Genomic DNA, 14,797 nt, shown 5'->3' on the forward strand with positions numbered 1-14,797 from the left:
AAAGCTCAGTGCTGCGTCCTCTGGAGTGTGTGTGTTCATCTAGGCTAATAAGCATCTCGCCATGCACTGCCTCCTGTCTTCATTTGCTTCTGCTTAATGATGACTGCCTCTTTCTGCCCACATTTCTGCTTGTCTCTTCTCTGCTTGTTGAGCCATCAAGACACACCTTTGTTTCATTTAGTATGCAATTTTCACCTCTGACCCAAGAAACTAGTCTTAGGCTTCCTGAACTTTATTGCCTGTTAATAGACTGCTGGCTCTCTTTTCAGCAGTAATAGAAATGGTGGTGAGACATTTAATTGAAAAGAGGGACAAAGCTAGACTCTGAAAGGCAAAGTCACTATGGATTAAAAAAAATACCCAGAAATAATATGTTTGAGGAGCTTTGGATATTCTTTACAAGTTTGCACCTCTTTACACAAATAAGAAAGACATCATTGATTTAATTATCTTCCCGGGGAACAATGGTATAATGCTCTGAATGGTGCTAAATGATTGATCTGGTAATTCATCTTCCACTAACAACTATCTATGCATTTTGTTTCTCTCTGGCCCTCAGACTGATGACATTAGCAGCAATGTCACGGAGCAGTTCTGGGCTTTCATAAAACACCCACAGATGCTCTTTCCTGCCAGTATTTAGGGACACATGGTTATAATTTTGTCTGTATTTCTTTGTCTTTAACTACATCTTTGAATTTAACTACATCTGTTCAATTAAAGTAAAAAAAAAAAGAAAGACACAGCTAGAGTTCATCGGCTTTATATCAGCAGTAGCCTTTTAATGAAATAGGGAGATTTAATTTTGTAAGTGTCCTGATGAGTGAAAGATACCTCTCCGTGCTTTCAGAAGTTCTCTGTTTTCCGAATAGTTAGGAAAGAACATTATTATAGCATAAGGATATTATTGTACACAGAAAAGCATTATTAAAAATGATTTATTGTCTGGTGTTAGGAAACTTATAGGAAAAGTCTGATAATATATTAAACTTGTTTATTATGGACTTCATATAATTTTTGAATAATGCTGCTTTTTCTTTTGACAAGAGCAATAAACTCTGCTGGTATAGACATACGTTGATTATCCCAAGTCAACTGTGTTGCTTAAAGAAACATGCCCAAACAATCAGCTTTTGACAGCTGCATCTCTTGTTATTTACAATATCCATCACAGTAATAACTCACCATTTCTATATTAATAAGGCAGTGAAATTTATTATGATGGTATTGAAAAGTTATTAAGTACTGCATCCCAAGTGACAAAGTACCACAGCACTGTCACTATCCAAAAGCAGTTGCCCATCCATCACAAAGCTTTCCAGATGGTCCTGCATCTTTATCGCTCCCAGGTTGGTGACATCACCTGTTCACCCACTCAAAATTGATGATGAAAGCAAACAGATCTATCTTACTTACATTTACCAAATCAATTTAATTTTACAGGCCGTGGCTTAGTGACATATTGACTGTTTTCCTTAATGGCATCTACTGTACTTAATGCAGAGAACTCATCTTTGAATCCTGCCTTGCATAATGTGGCATTCCATAATAAATTTTTTATAACATATTTATTTAATGGGAAGAGTTATGATTGTTTGTCAGTTCTATTAAATGTAATTATTCTCTTTGGTTCTGTCTTTTTTATTTTTCTTTCTGATGTTGTCTGTCTTCATGGCTAAATTCTGTTTACAGGTTTTGTCTTTTAAAGGGACATCTGACACATTTTACAGTGATTTTTCTTTATATTTTCATAATCTCACCAATCCATTCCAAAGCCTGCTTCTCTGTCAATTTATTTATTGCTTGCTTGGACAAAGTGCTACTGAGTTCAGGTAAACTCTACCCATGAGTAAATAATAACTACTGTATTTTGAATAGAAATACAAATTACTGGAACATTCCCCCAGTTCTACTCTGAAGGGGCTACAAAACTTCCTGCTCCCCCTCCTGCTCCCACTCCCCAGTACACGCAACCCTTATGGCTTCACTCTGCTTTCCTCGGGATCTAACACTCCCCCTGATTAAGTTAAAACCTCAGTGGCTTTGTGGGGAATGTGTACATAGAACCACAGAGAGCTTTTTGTGGCTTCAGATCATGTCATGGAATGGGCAATTTATTGCCCCCAAGGTCAAGGACAACGTGGAGCATCCACTGGCTGTTGAGTGGAGAAAGCATCAGTGCTCTACAAGCCATTCCAGGAGGAATTGAGAAAAAGGAGCAGCACTTTGCTCAGCTCTTCCTGCCACTGCTGCCACATTGGCGTTGGGTTGGTTCTGCAACTTATCAGCACCAAGAGCAGCTGGGGATAGCCAAGTGGCACCTTCCTCTTGGCATCCATGCAATATCTGCCTGCCATGTTGCTCAGACACCTTGATTTTGAGAGATTCCTGAGCACAGACCCAGCACAGAGCCAGAGAGCAAATTCTGTAGGTCTCATCTCCTGCTCCTACTGCAGCAGCTTTACCTGAACAGGGCAAAGTTGGGAGCTTTGCCCAAAACTGAGGCAGCACATCCCACCAACCCAGCACATCTCACCAAATAGGAGGCTCTGCTTAATCACATTAATGGAAGAATTAAAGAATATTGAAGAAATTAAGTAAAGATCAGTAGGGCAAAGGCAATGGCAGGTGACTCTGTGTGTTGTCCCCATGTTCCAGCCCTATCCCAATCATACGAAACAACTAAAAGGACCAACAGTTCCATTTTGTGGTCAAATATCTGTAATTAGAACTGAACGTCAGATTCACCTGCTCATATCATGCTACTGAGGATCTGATGGTCGCTCATTTATAGCTATAGTCTGTCCTCTGAGCACGGAGAAAGCTGATGTTAGCAGCTGTCTTACCAGCTGGGGCATGCAATGGACATCACACTTCGCTCATGTGGCATCAGTTCACCTTGCAATGGGACTATCTCTACGATAACATCTGACTTAGCCACAGCCTCACCCCAAGACATGGTTGCAAACAACAGAAGAATTCAGACTGGCAGTGCTAGCAGCACTGTTAGTAATGCCTTTTTCGCAAGCTACATTCTAGGGGTTGTGTTAAGCACCCTTGTGCATGCTCACCTCAGGTAAGATATATGGTATGAGCTCCATCCTATGTGGCACTGAACATTGTGTCCCTAACAGAGATCTTAACACAGCAGCTAAGCACATGCTTAACTCAAACACCTGGGTAATCCTTTTGATGATAAGCCTGTGCCTAAGTGCTTTATTGGATCTCAGCCAGAGTGCTCTACGCCTTGCAAAGCTGAACTCCAAATGGGATAAAACATCACCTACGTGTTGAAGAAAAGGTAAAGATCTCAGCCCCACCTGGGGCTGCCAGAAGCGAATGGTCTGCTGGCCTGGGGAGAATACGCTATCTGCAAAACCAGCTTGGCCTTATACTGATCAGGAGAGTACTTCCTTCCTCCATTATAAAACAAATTATTTCTTTTCAATTTCAAATAATAAGATAACTTGTATTCTTACTCCAAGTTCTGCTTCATTAGTAATTTTGCCAAGGTTCCTGAAGTCCCTATACCTCTGAAATGCATACACAAGGAGGAAACGTAGGCAAGGAACCTGCTTTATACTCCACCACTTTCCAACCACCTGGTCAAGTCTGGAGTAGCTCTGCATGTTAATGCTCCTCAAGACAATTCAAGGAAAAGCAGAGGTTTGGTCTGTAAGCCAGAGCATGGATCCTGAAGCATCAAACAACCACAGAAAATTGTTTATTTAACAATGGGATGTGTTCTGTATTCCAAAGAAAAATATTCAGAAATAATGAAGACTTGGTTCCTTTTACTTTTCCTTTTTGCAACGTACCTAATTAATGTTCCATCCTAACGTGATTTCACTGACTACAAGGAATTTATTTCCCTCCGCACTGACGTAGTTAGTAAGGATATCTAAGCAGGAGTTTTAAGATATGTGCCTCTCATGTCCAGTTCTTTAGAAGATGCTGCTTTTTATTCTGTTTTTATGCAAAGAGACAGATGCTACTTTCAACATCCTGACAAAGGTTTTCCAAAGGAGCACCCAAAATTGGAGGGTAACAGATACACCAAGAGAAATCCAGTGGTAATTCCCACTGATCTCATGCAGTCTTTGGATGCTGAGAGCACCAGGAAAATCAAGCTATCTCTTTAGGCACCACAACGTAGCTTTGGGAGCGTATATTTTAGATTTCAGTTCTAAAGACCTATATCCTTACAAATTGTAACTTATTACTTATTTTTTTCATAAAGATAGATGGTATACTGGGAACACAAAACCTCCAAATACACCTACAATTAAACTAAAATATATTCCAAATCGAAGAGTGCAGAACTGAAACTTAAAATCACAGCTACTCCAGTCCCCATAGACCAGTGGGAAGCCTTTGCTCCAGAGCAGTCTTTAAGAAGCTGCCCAGCCTTCCCTGAAGATGTACAGCAGAAATGTTTGTGAGGCAAACAAATGGCCTCCTAATTTCCATTCAAAAGTAATAGCCTCAAGTAAAGCATCTTCTACCGAATCTATGACGTTTTTCAGCCTTGCTGCCATGAAAGGAAAATATACTCTCCTTTATAAGCACATTATATGGTGCTTTATAAAGCTCTAAAGTATTTTTTACTTCTCTGACATGTTTGATTTATTGAAGTTTATTGCTCTTTTTTCCACCTCCCTAAATAAAAAAGTCAAAGTAGGGGATAAAAAGAGCTGCAAAGACATTGTCCCCATGAATGAGACTTTTAGAGCTCGCTCTAGCAACGAGACCTGGATTTGAATATTCACCACACTCTGGAAGACTCTGGTGGGAGATATGTGCATGTGTGTTGGTGAGCTATATAAAGGCTCTCTTTGAAATACTCCCTGAGCTGTTTTTCATAGCAGGGCATGAACTATGATGAAGTCACTAAATTTGTGTTCTTCGCTTTTGTTTAAAAAATTACTGCCATCCCTTAAAAGCTTGTTTTCTTTGTTGATTAAGCAGCAGTCAATTTTCCCTTTTCAAACAACCCCTGAGCAACAGCCACCTGACCCCCTCGGATGTTCGGGCTGCCGGCAAATACTAAAACCGCAGTGACAAACTGCAAAAAAGCTTGACCTTTCCCCCTGTCCGGTGACCCCGTGTTCGATTTGTGCTTTAACCAACCAATACCTGATTAGATAATGCTTCGCTCTAGCCCCGCAAAATGAGATAAAATTCAAATTTATGGCTTTTCATTTAAACTGGTCCACAGCACTCTAATCATGACCCAAGCACAACTATATCACAACAAATTCTCTCTGTCCCATGGTGTGTTTTATGGCTGAAGTATATAAATGGACACAATGGACATTGTTTTCTCAGACTTGCTCTTGACGAAACTCTGCCGTGATGCCATAGGGAGTCCTGCTACAGGGGGGATGTAGGCACGGGCGCCATGACATTCCTCAGCTTTCTACAGCAAATTTTTCTGCATTGCCTGCCTGGCTGCAGAAGTTAATAGCAGCACTTCCTCCAGTTTCCCCTTCCCTGCACGCTGATCCTGGGACCCACTCAGACAGAGCACAGTCACAAAGAACAGAAGTATCCCAAAGCTGGAAACACCCAGCACCATGACGTTTGTTTTGTGTTACGCTTTTTTGGTTTGTAGAGTAGTAAGGGTAAAGAGTAAAGCAGCATTATGAAACCATCAGAAAATAGTTAAGGAAGATGCTCAGTATTCCTTCAAGAATTATTTTAACATGGTTATACTATTTTCTTAAATAGTGATTCCTTCAACATGTTTGAAAATCGAACACCACTGTATGTTCAGTGTTTCACCCTGAGCTCAGAGAAATGCATATAAAATGGAAGGCAGGCTTCCCGTGCTGACAGTAGGAGAAATGCCCAGCTTTACAAAAGTGCCCGTTCAGGCAGAAAAAGGGACACCAGAAAAGTTTACCTTCCCCAAACTGTGCTGAACCACAGATAAATGATACCTTTTCCCACTGCTATCCCGTGCTTTCTGCGGCGTTCCCTGAGCCCACACACTGTTAAGTTTTTCTCTCTCTTTTTTATCCCAAGGCACGGGTCCAAGGAGGTGCTGGTTTCCAGAGCAGCTGATGGTGAGCATCTGGGCTGGGATGTTGGTAAGGTCTTCTGCAGCACTACCACATCCCCCACATCTGTCCTTTAGCCTTGACCTCCCCTGCTCACCACTTCACTCGTTGTGTAGACTCTGGTAACCAGCATTTCTTTGTCTCCCTTCAATTCCAATAAATGTACGTAACCCACTTGTTGGAAAAATATTCTGTGTCAGGCTCCCTTGAGCACTGCAGAGCACTTATGGATGAGTGGCCAAATTACAGAGAGAGTTCGACTGCTGATTTTGTGTGATTTTCTTCCAACACTTTTCAATAGCTTCTCCCCAGCTGTCCCAAATACATAACACTGTTTGAAAGGCATGAGTCCTGCAGTGTGAAAGGGATTCAAATCTGCCAGATTTATCAAGTTATGCCTTTCTTTTTTAGATTCATAAGGCTACAAAATCCTAAATATCTGAACCATCAGAACTAGTCTCCGCTTTTGCAGTATATTATCAATACCCAAGGGCGTGCAAATCAAAATCCAGTCTAAAATTTCAAAGTGTTAAACCTGCAAGAGCAGTCGTGTCTCAGCAGTTTGGTTCCAGTTTCTGTTATCAATACCTGAGCTTAATTGTGGTGTGGTTAAAAGTCAGCTTTTATGGTTTCCTGGTGCCTTGGTCAAAAAATAAAGATTTCTCACCAGCAGTTCCATTTCATCAGGGTCTGTTAACTTGATAGAGTGCTGCAAAGTCTATAATTTCTCCTGACACTCTTCTGTCGTATTGTCACTGCTCTCACAAGTGTTTAAACAACTGGATAGGAAGTCTGGAATGAACTCATCGAGGATTTATTGACAGTTAAGAGCTAACCAAATGTTTGTTATCCACCATATCTGTGAGGTTCTGCTCCACAGAGAAACTCCACTTTTCCTGGGAACATGAAACTCTCGTGTACCCAGAGGTCAGCCACAGCCCTGGGGAGCCGCACAAGCTCCACACTTCTCCCCTTATCAGAAACCAAAGGAAAAGCACAGATGGCAAGCTGAGATCGTACTTTATTTCCACAGCACATTGTTAGAACTGCAAATAAAACTACACAAGAACAGTTCTCACATCGCATGGTACCATCCTCCAGACTGAGGTCGGGGATGACTGACTCGCCCTACAACCGTCCTCACTGCTTTCGGTCTACAGCCCCATAGGCCACCATTCAATGCCAGATAGAGGAGAAAATTTCCTTCCCACTACCACAAAGGAAAAAATTCAATGGGACCACAGCCCTGTGATATAACAGCAGAGAAAACATGTTGTTCCTGAAGGAAGGGAACGCAAAAGGCAACCGCAGTACTCACTGAAGGAGGCCTTCAGCTCCTGCATGAAAACCAACATTTCTCAGAGCATCCGCAGAAGTAACATGATCCACACCATCCCCATGTGTGCTCGGTTTCTGACACGAGCATCCAAACATACTTTCACTGAATGAATGGCAAAATTCCCATTAACTTAAATGGAAGCAGGATCAAACCTTCCGCGTTCAAAGCTCCCGAATAGCATGAGGCTCTGCTCTAGCAATTTAACACACTAAGTGTTGTCACCAGGAAGTGGTGATGCACAGCACTGAAAGCAGCACCCAGCTTCTTTACAGACAGACAGCACAGTGTGGCCGACAGATCCTCACCCCGTCACATGGCAGGGCTGCACGTGAGCGAGCTGAAACGGCGCAGAAATGTTCCGATAATACCACGTCTGCCTCTCCTTCCCAGAAAGGGAGGTCACCTGCCAATATCCACCCACACAGATTTCATGCATGAGGAGCAACAATAATTCCTGCTTTTTTTTTTTTTTTAAAATTTACATTCATTTTCATCCAGAAAGCACCGCAAGGCCATGAAGCAGTCTCAGTGTACACAAATATTCCCTGGCTGCTGCAGGATAGGACCCAAATTCTGCAAATACCTCTGTGTTTATAGACGTTCAAGAGAATTCAACAGACCAAAGGAATGCCAAGTGTCTTACCTCCCAACCGTAACTGGGATCTTTAAGGTGTGGCCGCTGCTCTCCTACGAAAGGGCCGAACTTTTCTCCTACTTCAATCTTCCTTTTGGTCCATATCCCTAATCCTGCTCCAGGAATGTTGGATTCTCGGAGCTCAAATTCTGAAGGAATGGGAATGTCATCGGGAATGTATATCGTAGCCTTGTAAGGAGAGCTCTCCTTCGGTGTGAAAGCTTCGCTGGAGGTGGTTGGAGAGGACGGCTCCTGGATGCTGACAGACGCTGGGCACTGGGAGTTTGCAGCCTCTCCATCAGCTTCTGGCACTTCCTCCAAGGGAAGCTCAGGAAAGCTTTCATACAAGCATTCATCACCTGAAAAAGAAAGCCAAATGGTAGGATTTGAAATATCCTGACAGGTTTTGCATGTGAAACCCTTTCACAAAATGGAGAGGACAGTTCGGTAGGCGGGCAGCACCCTCATCAATCACTGGTTCCCTTCGCCCTGCCAGGAGCTGAGCCTTCTCCCCATTGCAAGCCCGGGGGTTCTCTTTGGCATTTCTCAGTGCTCCTGACATCAAAAGTGGTTTACATCACCAAACACAAGAAAGTGAATTACATACAGATGTATATGCAGGCACGCCCTATTGTCCAATCTGATCCGGATATAGCACTTTGCATTGCACACACTTTGAAATTGCAATTGAAAGCCAGCATTATATGTTACAATTGAAATCTAAGCGAAGTGAAAAACAGGAAAGCTTTACTGGTCTTTCAGTGAGACAGCCTGAACCTCGAGTAGCCAAAATTAAATTTGATGGCCTCCAATTAGTCTTTGGAAGAAAGGATCCAGCCTACCACACAACTATTGGCAAGAACTTCAGCTGACATAAATCAGCGTCTCATCACTGACCTCCATGAAATTCAGTGGTCTGAAATAAGTTCAGGTTCTAAACTGCACCTTATAGAGAACACAAACCTTCTCCTCTTATAGTTACAGAAGAAACTGGGGTAGATCCAAAATACATTTAAAAAAAAAAACAAAACACCATTGTCTCTGACACTTAGCCAGCAAAAAAAAAAAAAAAAAAAAAAAAAAGGAAAAACTCACTATTTTTGACAGCTCAAACTATAAGGCTGATTGTAAATTCCTTTTAGTAAAACAAACCCTCAGAGTGACTTCAGCAGGGATTTTAGCTGCACCAGGAGTATAGTGTTCAACCCAACAATATACGCAAGACACAAAAAGATCACACTAACTGAAAAAAAATTCCTCATTATTTCCATGAATCTAACGTTATTAATGTCACCGTACTTCTCCTTCGCATCAAAACGTATTCCACTTAACTATAACTAAATAGGATGCGTGAGTACTATTCTCCAAGGAGCAAAGTTGAGAGATCGGGTATCTGAGCACGAGAAGATTTGCATAATATGGTGGCTCAGAAATTAGAGCGCTGCGCTGTGCTCGACAACCAGAATGACTCCGTCTCAGTGAAGAAACAGGAAACTTTAAAATGTTCTTTCAATTTCTTGCTCATTTACGAAACTATCCATGGTAGATTAGCACCGTATGCCTTTTCCACTAAAAACTGGTCATAGCCCATTATCTCTCACATCTTTGTTACATATTATCTCACGGCATTCTGTCTGTACTTTCATGCTTCTGGTGCTGCCTAAGACAAACACTGGGACATAACAAATCATTTGAATAGATTGCTCCCATCACATGACTGGTAAACTGGATTCTTCATCTGTGAGCAATTTATTCACAGCCATGAACTGTTTTTCTTCCTTTCATGTGGCACTGGCTATGACCTCCTGCATGTCACTGGAAAGTTCAGCTACCCATTCCCTCGGCCTCTGCCTTGGCTGGCTCTCCCTGTCCCTTATCGACTGAACCATTTATTGATCAGTTTGTCACTTTTCTAATATCTGGCACTCTGAGAATTAGAAAATCTTGACTGACCCCACCATTTGGCTGAGATGGACGCACAGAGGGATTTTCCATCATTTACGTTTAAGAAATCCTGCCTGTAATAGCTCATCAGTGCTGAGTTTTGGCAAAGATGCTCAAGGAAGTCATGCAAAAGAACTTGAAACATCCTTAAGCCCATGGCTGGACCTTCCTGTCCTGCAGCAAAACTCAGCCTGGGCTGCAGGGGACAGGAAAGATGACGTGGAAAGGGCAGGGACACAGCTCCACCCGGATGCCACGATTCACTTCACTGCTGCATGCTGAAACAACCACGTTAGCAGCCACCTCTGTTTCACAAAGGCATTGCAGCTGCCTCCAAACTCAGCTCCCCTTGAGCACACAGGAAAGCTCAGCACAGCAGGACAGGTGAGCAAGTCTGGCCCATGCCTCCCAAGCATCCCCCAAGCTCCCCCATGCTCCCCACTACTGCAGGCAGCAGCATCACTCCCATTCAGATGTCTCCCCTCAACTGTTTAGATTGCAACCCTGCATAAAAGAACTCAGCTGGTTTTGAAATGAGGGGAAAAAAAAATGAAAAAAAAAAAAAACATGTATACACATGGGCTGCAGGAAGAGAAATCACACAAGGAAAGTGATCTGGCTGATGATAAGCATATGGCTCATTGGAAGGGGGGTGTTTAAAAACTTCAGGCATCTAAATCCTACTGATTTTCCATGACAGCTGGGTGCCTGCACCCAAACTCCTTCAGAAGTCCATCTCATGCATTTGGTGTTTTTCTATTCCACCAGGCAGTACCTCACAAAACCAGCGCTCTCCTCAGTCCCACCTGTTCTCCAGCAAAGAACAAAGTGGCTCAGACAAATCCCGCAGCCACAGCAAACCATGCTCACAACCTGCCCACGAGCCAGCGCGAGCTGTGTCTCCAGCCTCCAGGACAGCTTTGCAGATGTTTCTTCTCCCCCTGGGATGGTCCAGTTTAATTTCTTTCTCACAGACCCGAAGGCCTCAGTTATACTTATCTCAGACATTCTGGCTGTGCTCGTTTTAGCCATATAGGGTCAAACCTGCAACTGATAAATCGGCACTGGAAGGCTGGCAGGGAGACAAGCCCATTTGTGCTGCTCTATTGTGACTGCTTTCATTTCCAGCAGACACACCCAGTGTCGTAGTTAGAAACAGGCTCAGGTTTGAGAGCCCTGGAAAATATTATATGCATATATCTGTCCCAAAGCTCTGGGGATGGGGTAGAACAAATTACTGAAGTAATATATTGCCTGAAATAGCTATGTATTCTAATAAAAATGTATTTTAAAACCTCAGAATAAACAAGAAGTTGAATTATTGCTGGCCAAGAGAAGGAAGACCATTAAGATACGTTTGTAATATCACTGGTAGAAGGCGCTACACTGATGTACACTTCAGTGTACATGAATGGTAGGTCTGGTCTTCATTTTCAAATTTATAGCTACTCAGATCGGAGGGACTCCCAGCAAAATGGTGGCATATTGACTGATAGCAAATCCTTGTGAGTTCAGATTAGGCTCAGGGACTGTGCCTGCAAGCATCATTTTCCCAGAGAACTACAAGGCATTCACACAGATAACACTGCAGTTTCAAAATTCAAGATGGCTTCTTTAAAGTCTACTAATTATCCTTGCTAGGAATGGGAAGTAACAAAATCAAGGCCCCTGATAAGGAAGATGAGATTAGGTAATGTGGAAGTTCTGATGTTAGCCTCCATAAAATTCTTCACTGATATTTTGCAATAAAAACATGAGCAAGCTTCAAAGGAAACCAGGGAGGAAAGGTTAATTGCTAGTAAAAGACCAGGGTGGACACCTGTGTTTGCACTTTTGACACCAGCTGGCATGCCAGCAGGAAGGAGCCCATGTGGCCACGTGCTGGGGATGTGCCTGATGAGGACAGCAGAGCCACGTGTCAAAGCACCACCACACGAATGGATTCATGCAGTTACAAGAAGCCTCCTAGCACCATCTTCCCTTCTATCCCCAGATTACCTATTCTGTCTCTCTTCAGGCAATTTATGCCTGGGGAAATGCAGCCCCAAACTACTACTGACACTCTAGCACTTGAATCTGATTCTCTGTGCTTGGAGTCATGCACGTGGCTGCCATGATATACTGGATGGCTGGTTTCTGCAGATGAAGGAGGGAGGCTGGAAGCAAAAGCATCCAGAGAGCCTACTTCAGAGGTGTTTTTAATGCCATCACCTTGTGAGCAGGATAAAATAAGAGCTGAGGTAAAACGTGGAAGTGGCACTTTCCAACTGAGAAGATACAGGCATTCTCATGCCTGCAGCTTCTCAAAGGTGAGAAAGATGACCCTTAGCCCTAAAAAGCAGACATCAGAAGGACACGGCTTCATCCAGTAGAAGTCCATCGTGTCAGCTTCGAATTCCGTAAGGGCTATTGACCATGCCTCTAATGAAGGCAGTAATGAGGGTGATTGGGGAACACATAAGAATCAGGCGAATGTGACCCATCTCTTGCATGAGGCCAGAGTGGACCCGAATGTACCACTGTGCTCCAAGTCAGATCCTTTAATGAGACCAGAGTGTGTTTATATTTCTTTGACCTAGCATTTCTATTCAGTGCTGAGGAAATCAGCACGGAGTATTTGCAAGCATATCTGAAAAGGAGGCAGGCATTTCCTCTTGCATACAAATGGGACACCTTTATCTGAATTTCTGTTTGAACAAGTATTAAAGAAAAAAAATGTTTCAGGCAGGGGCTGATTGATTACAAAATCTATCTACATCAGTCTAGAACACAGGAGGTCAGGAAAAACAGAAAATAAGAGAAAGAAACCTATTAGATTCAAAAGGAGCGTAGAGTAGTGATGAACTACATGAGAGCCACCTGAAAGCCCTGCACCAAGGAAGCATGGCCAGGGGCCACATTCCCTGGAGAAGAAGGTTCCTTGGCCTCAGACACACGCAGAGTTTGGGTTTCTATCTTCAGGCACAGAAGGGACTCTAGCCAAGAACTACATTACTTGAACTTCTTATCAGTTAACGTACCTGAAACTGGTTTGTGCCACTCCCTATTCACAGAACTGTTCTGTGGAGCTGGAGCTAAAAACGATTATTTATTATTATTTGTATTGTAACACAGTCTGGCGGCCCCATGCAGGACCCCATTGTGAAAAGCATCAGGCAAACCTAATCAAATGAGATTAGATTCTAACCAGAATGGAGCTAGTAATTCCCAGTTAAGTGAAAATCGTAAAACTAACAGAGGAGAGAAAAACTGTTTCACAAATACAAAGCTCAGCTGTAAAACAAAAGAGATTATCAGCAAGTTTAGAGATAAATGCCACACTGGAAATAGTTTTGAATTGTTACTTAAATGACCAAGGAAAAGTACTTCCACAATCATTAGTCTTCAAGTATATTGCATACTTGTATTAGCTGACCCAAACCAAAGCATGAGAAAACTGAACACACTCAAAAGGTCCAACCCTGGAAACCAGATGTGATGCAGTGAGATGATGCTCATGGGCTGCAAACTGTGGTCTGCTCATGGGCCACACAATGGGAACGAGGGGGACAGAAGCACCACCTGCCAGATCTGTCATTTGCTCCAGAGGCCGAATTCTGAGCTCTCTTACATGGCTGCTAAATCCAGAGTAATTGCTTTAGACTTCCACCAAAGGATAAACGAGATCAGTGTCTATCCTAGAGTTAGCCAAAGTTGGTCAGATTTCTTCAGATTGATGCTAATGTAACAAAAAATGAGAGGGAAATGTGGTGCCCAGATTTCAGCCTTCCCCTCATGCTTCTCAGCTGCAGATTTTGTCCACACTTGCACAGCTGGCCCCATGAAGCCCCGAGCCCTTGCACGGCTTCGGCAGGAGAGGGAGTTGTAGGAAAAGCTGCACAGACAAAGAATGGTGAGAAAGGCAGCACGAGACAACACGCCTTAGGGCTGGAGCACACAAATCACCAAGTTTCCACAGTGCTCTGCCACAGTCTGATTTATCTGTTAGAAAGGGAACCCAGTGTGAGCACTGCTGCAGCTCTGCACGTGAAGCTTTTGGTGCTTCGGAAAGCCTCTGCCTGCATATCCCTGCAACACACACGTTGGTAGCAGCAACATGGATAAGTCACAAGAAGCCAGCTTATCAGCATTTCCCAACAAGTGGAAAACTTTCCTTGCATGCAAGCAACTTTTGCTTCTTACTTCCGTGAGGCGAAAAAAGAAAAAAAAAAACCTGCCACAAGAAGCACGCCACTGCAAGCAGAGGTGAGCTCCCTGGGTAGGAGGAGCCCCAAGCACAGAGGAGAAAACTGGCTGCAGGAGTGAAGCTACACACTCGAGAGCATCAGGCCTTTGTGGGAAGATAACTCTAGCCCAACAAAGCCAGAATATAGCAACAGCATGGGGAACTGCCTGTTGGCTCTGGAAATCCTCACCATCAGCCCACGCAATAACTAGTAGCGTTTGGTGCTCTGCCTAGTGTCATTCATGTCTAATTAAGTAACGCAGTCAAAAGCACCTGATGTGGACCAGACGCTGTCCTTTAATTAGGGTCCAGCACTAAGAGACTGTGGGTCAAATTCTACTTTCATTTGCACGGGAGCCAGTCTCCTTGATGTCAGGGGAAGTTGCACCTGTGTAACTGGAAAGCAAAATTTGGCTGCTTGTGTTCCTGCGCCCTTTCCATATAAATTACTACATTACATGCAGCAACAAAGAATTATAAATGTTGGCTGGCATCTACTGAATTTATTTACAAGTTAAGCCTAATTTTATTTATAGTTCCAGCACAATCATCTCTGGTAGAAATATTTATGTTATCTGTACTTCTGGTCTGTT

The 14,797-nt window shown here is 43.1% G+C and overlaps 1 protein-coding gene across 4 annotated transcripts in view; it reads right to left on the reverse strand.

The window, feature by feature from the left end:
• Window positions 1-14,797, reverse strand: part of MECOM (MDS1 and EVI1 complex locus) — a 302,145-nt gene that overhangs the window by 160,247 nt on the left and 127,101 nt on the right. For all 4 annotated transcript variants that reach the window (XM_021396339.1, XM_021396338.1, XM_021396336.1 and 1 more), the window contains one exon: window positions 8,045-8,394. In XM_021396339.1, the coding sequence (XP_021252014.1) occupies window positions 8,045-8,394 (350 nt within the window). Of the gene's footprint in view, window positions 1-8,044; window positions 8,395-14,797 lie in introns of those variants that run through there.

This window comes from Numida meleagris, chromosome 4, assembly GCF_002078875.1.
Source record: "Numida meleagris isolate 19003 breed g44 Domestic line chromosome 4, NumMel1.0, whole genome shotgun sequence".
NCBI lineage: Eukaryota > Metazoa > Chordata > Aves > Galliformes > Numididae > Numida > Numida meleagris.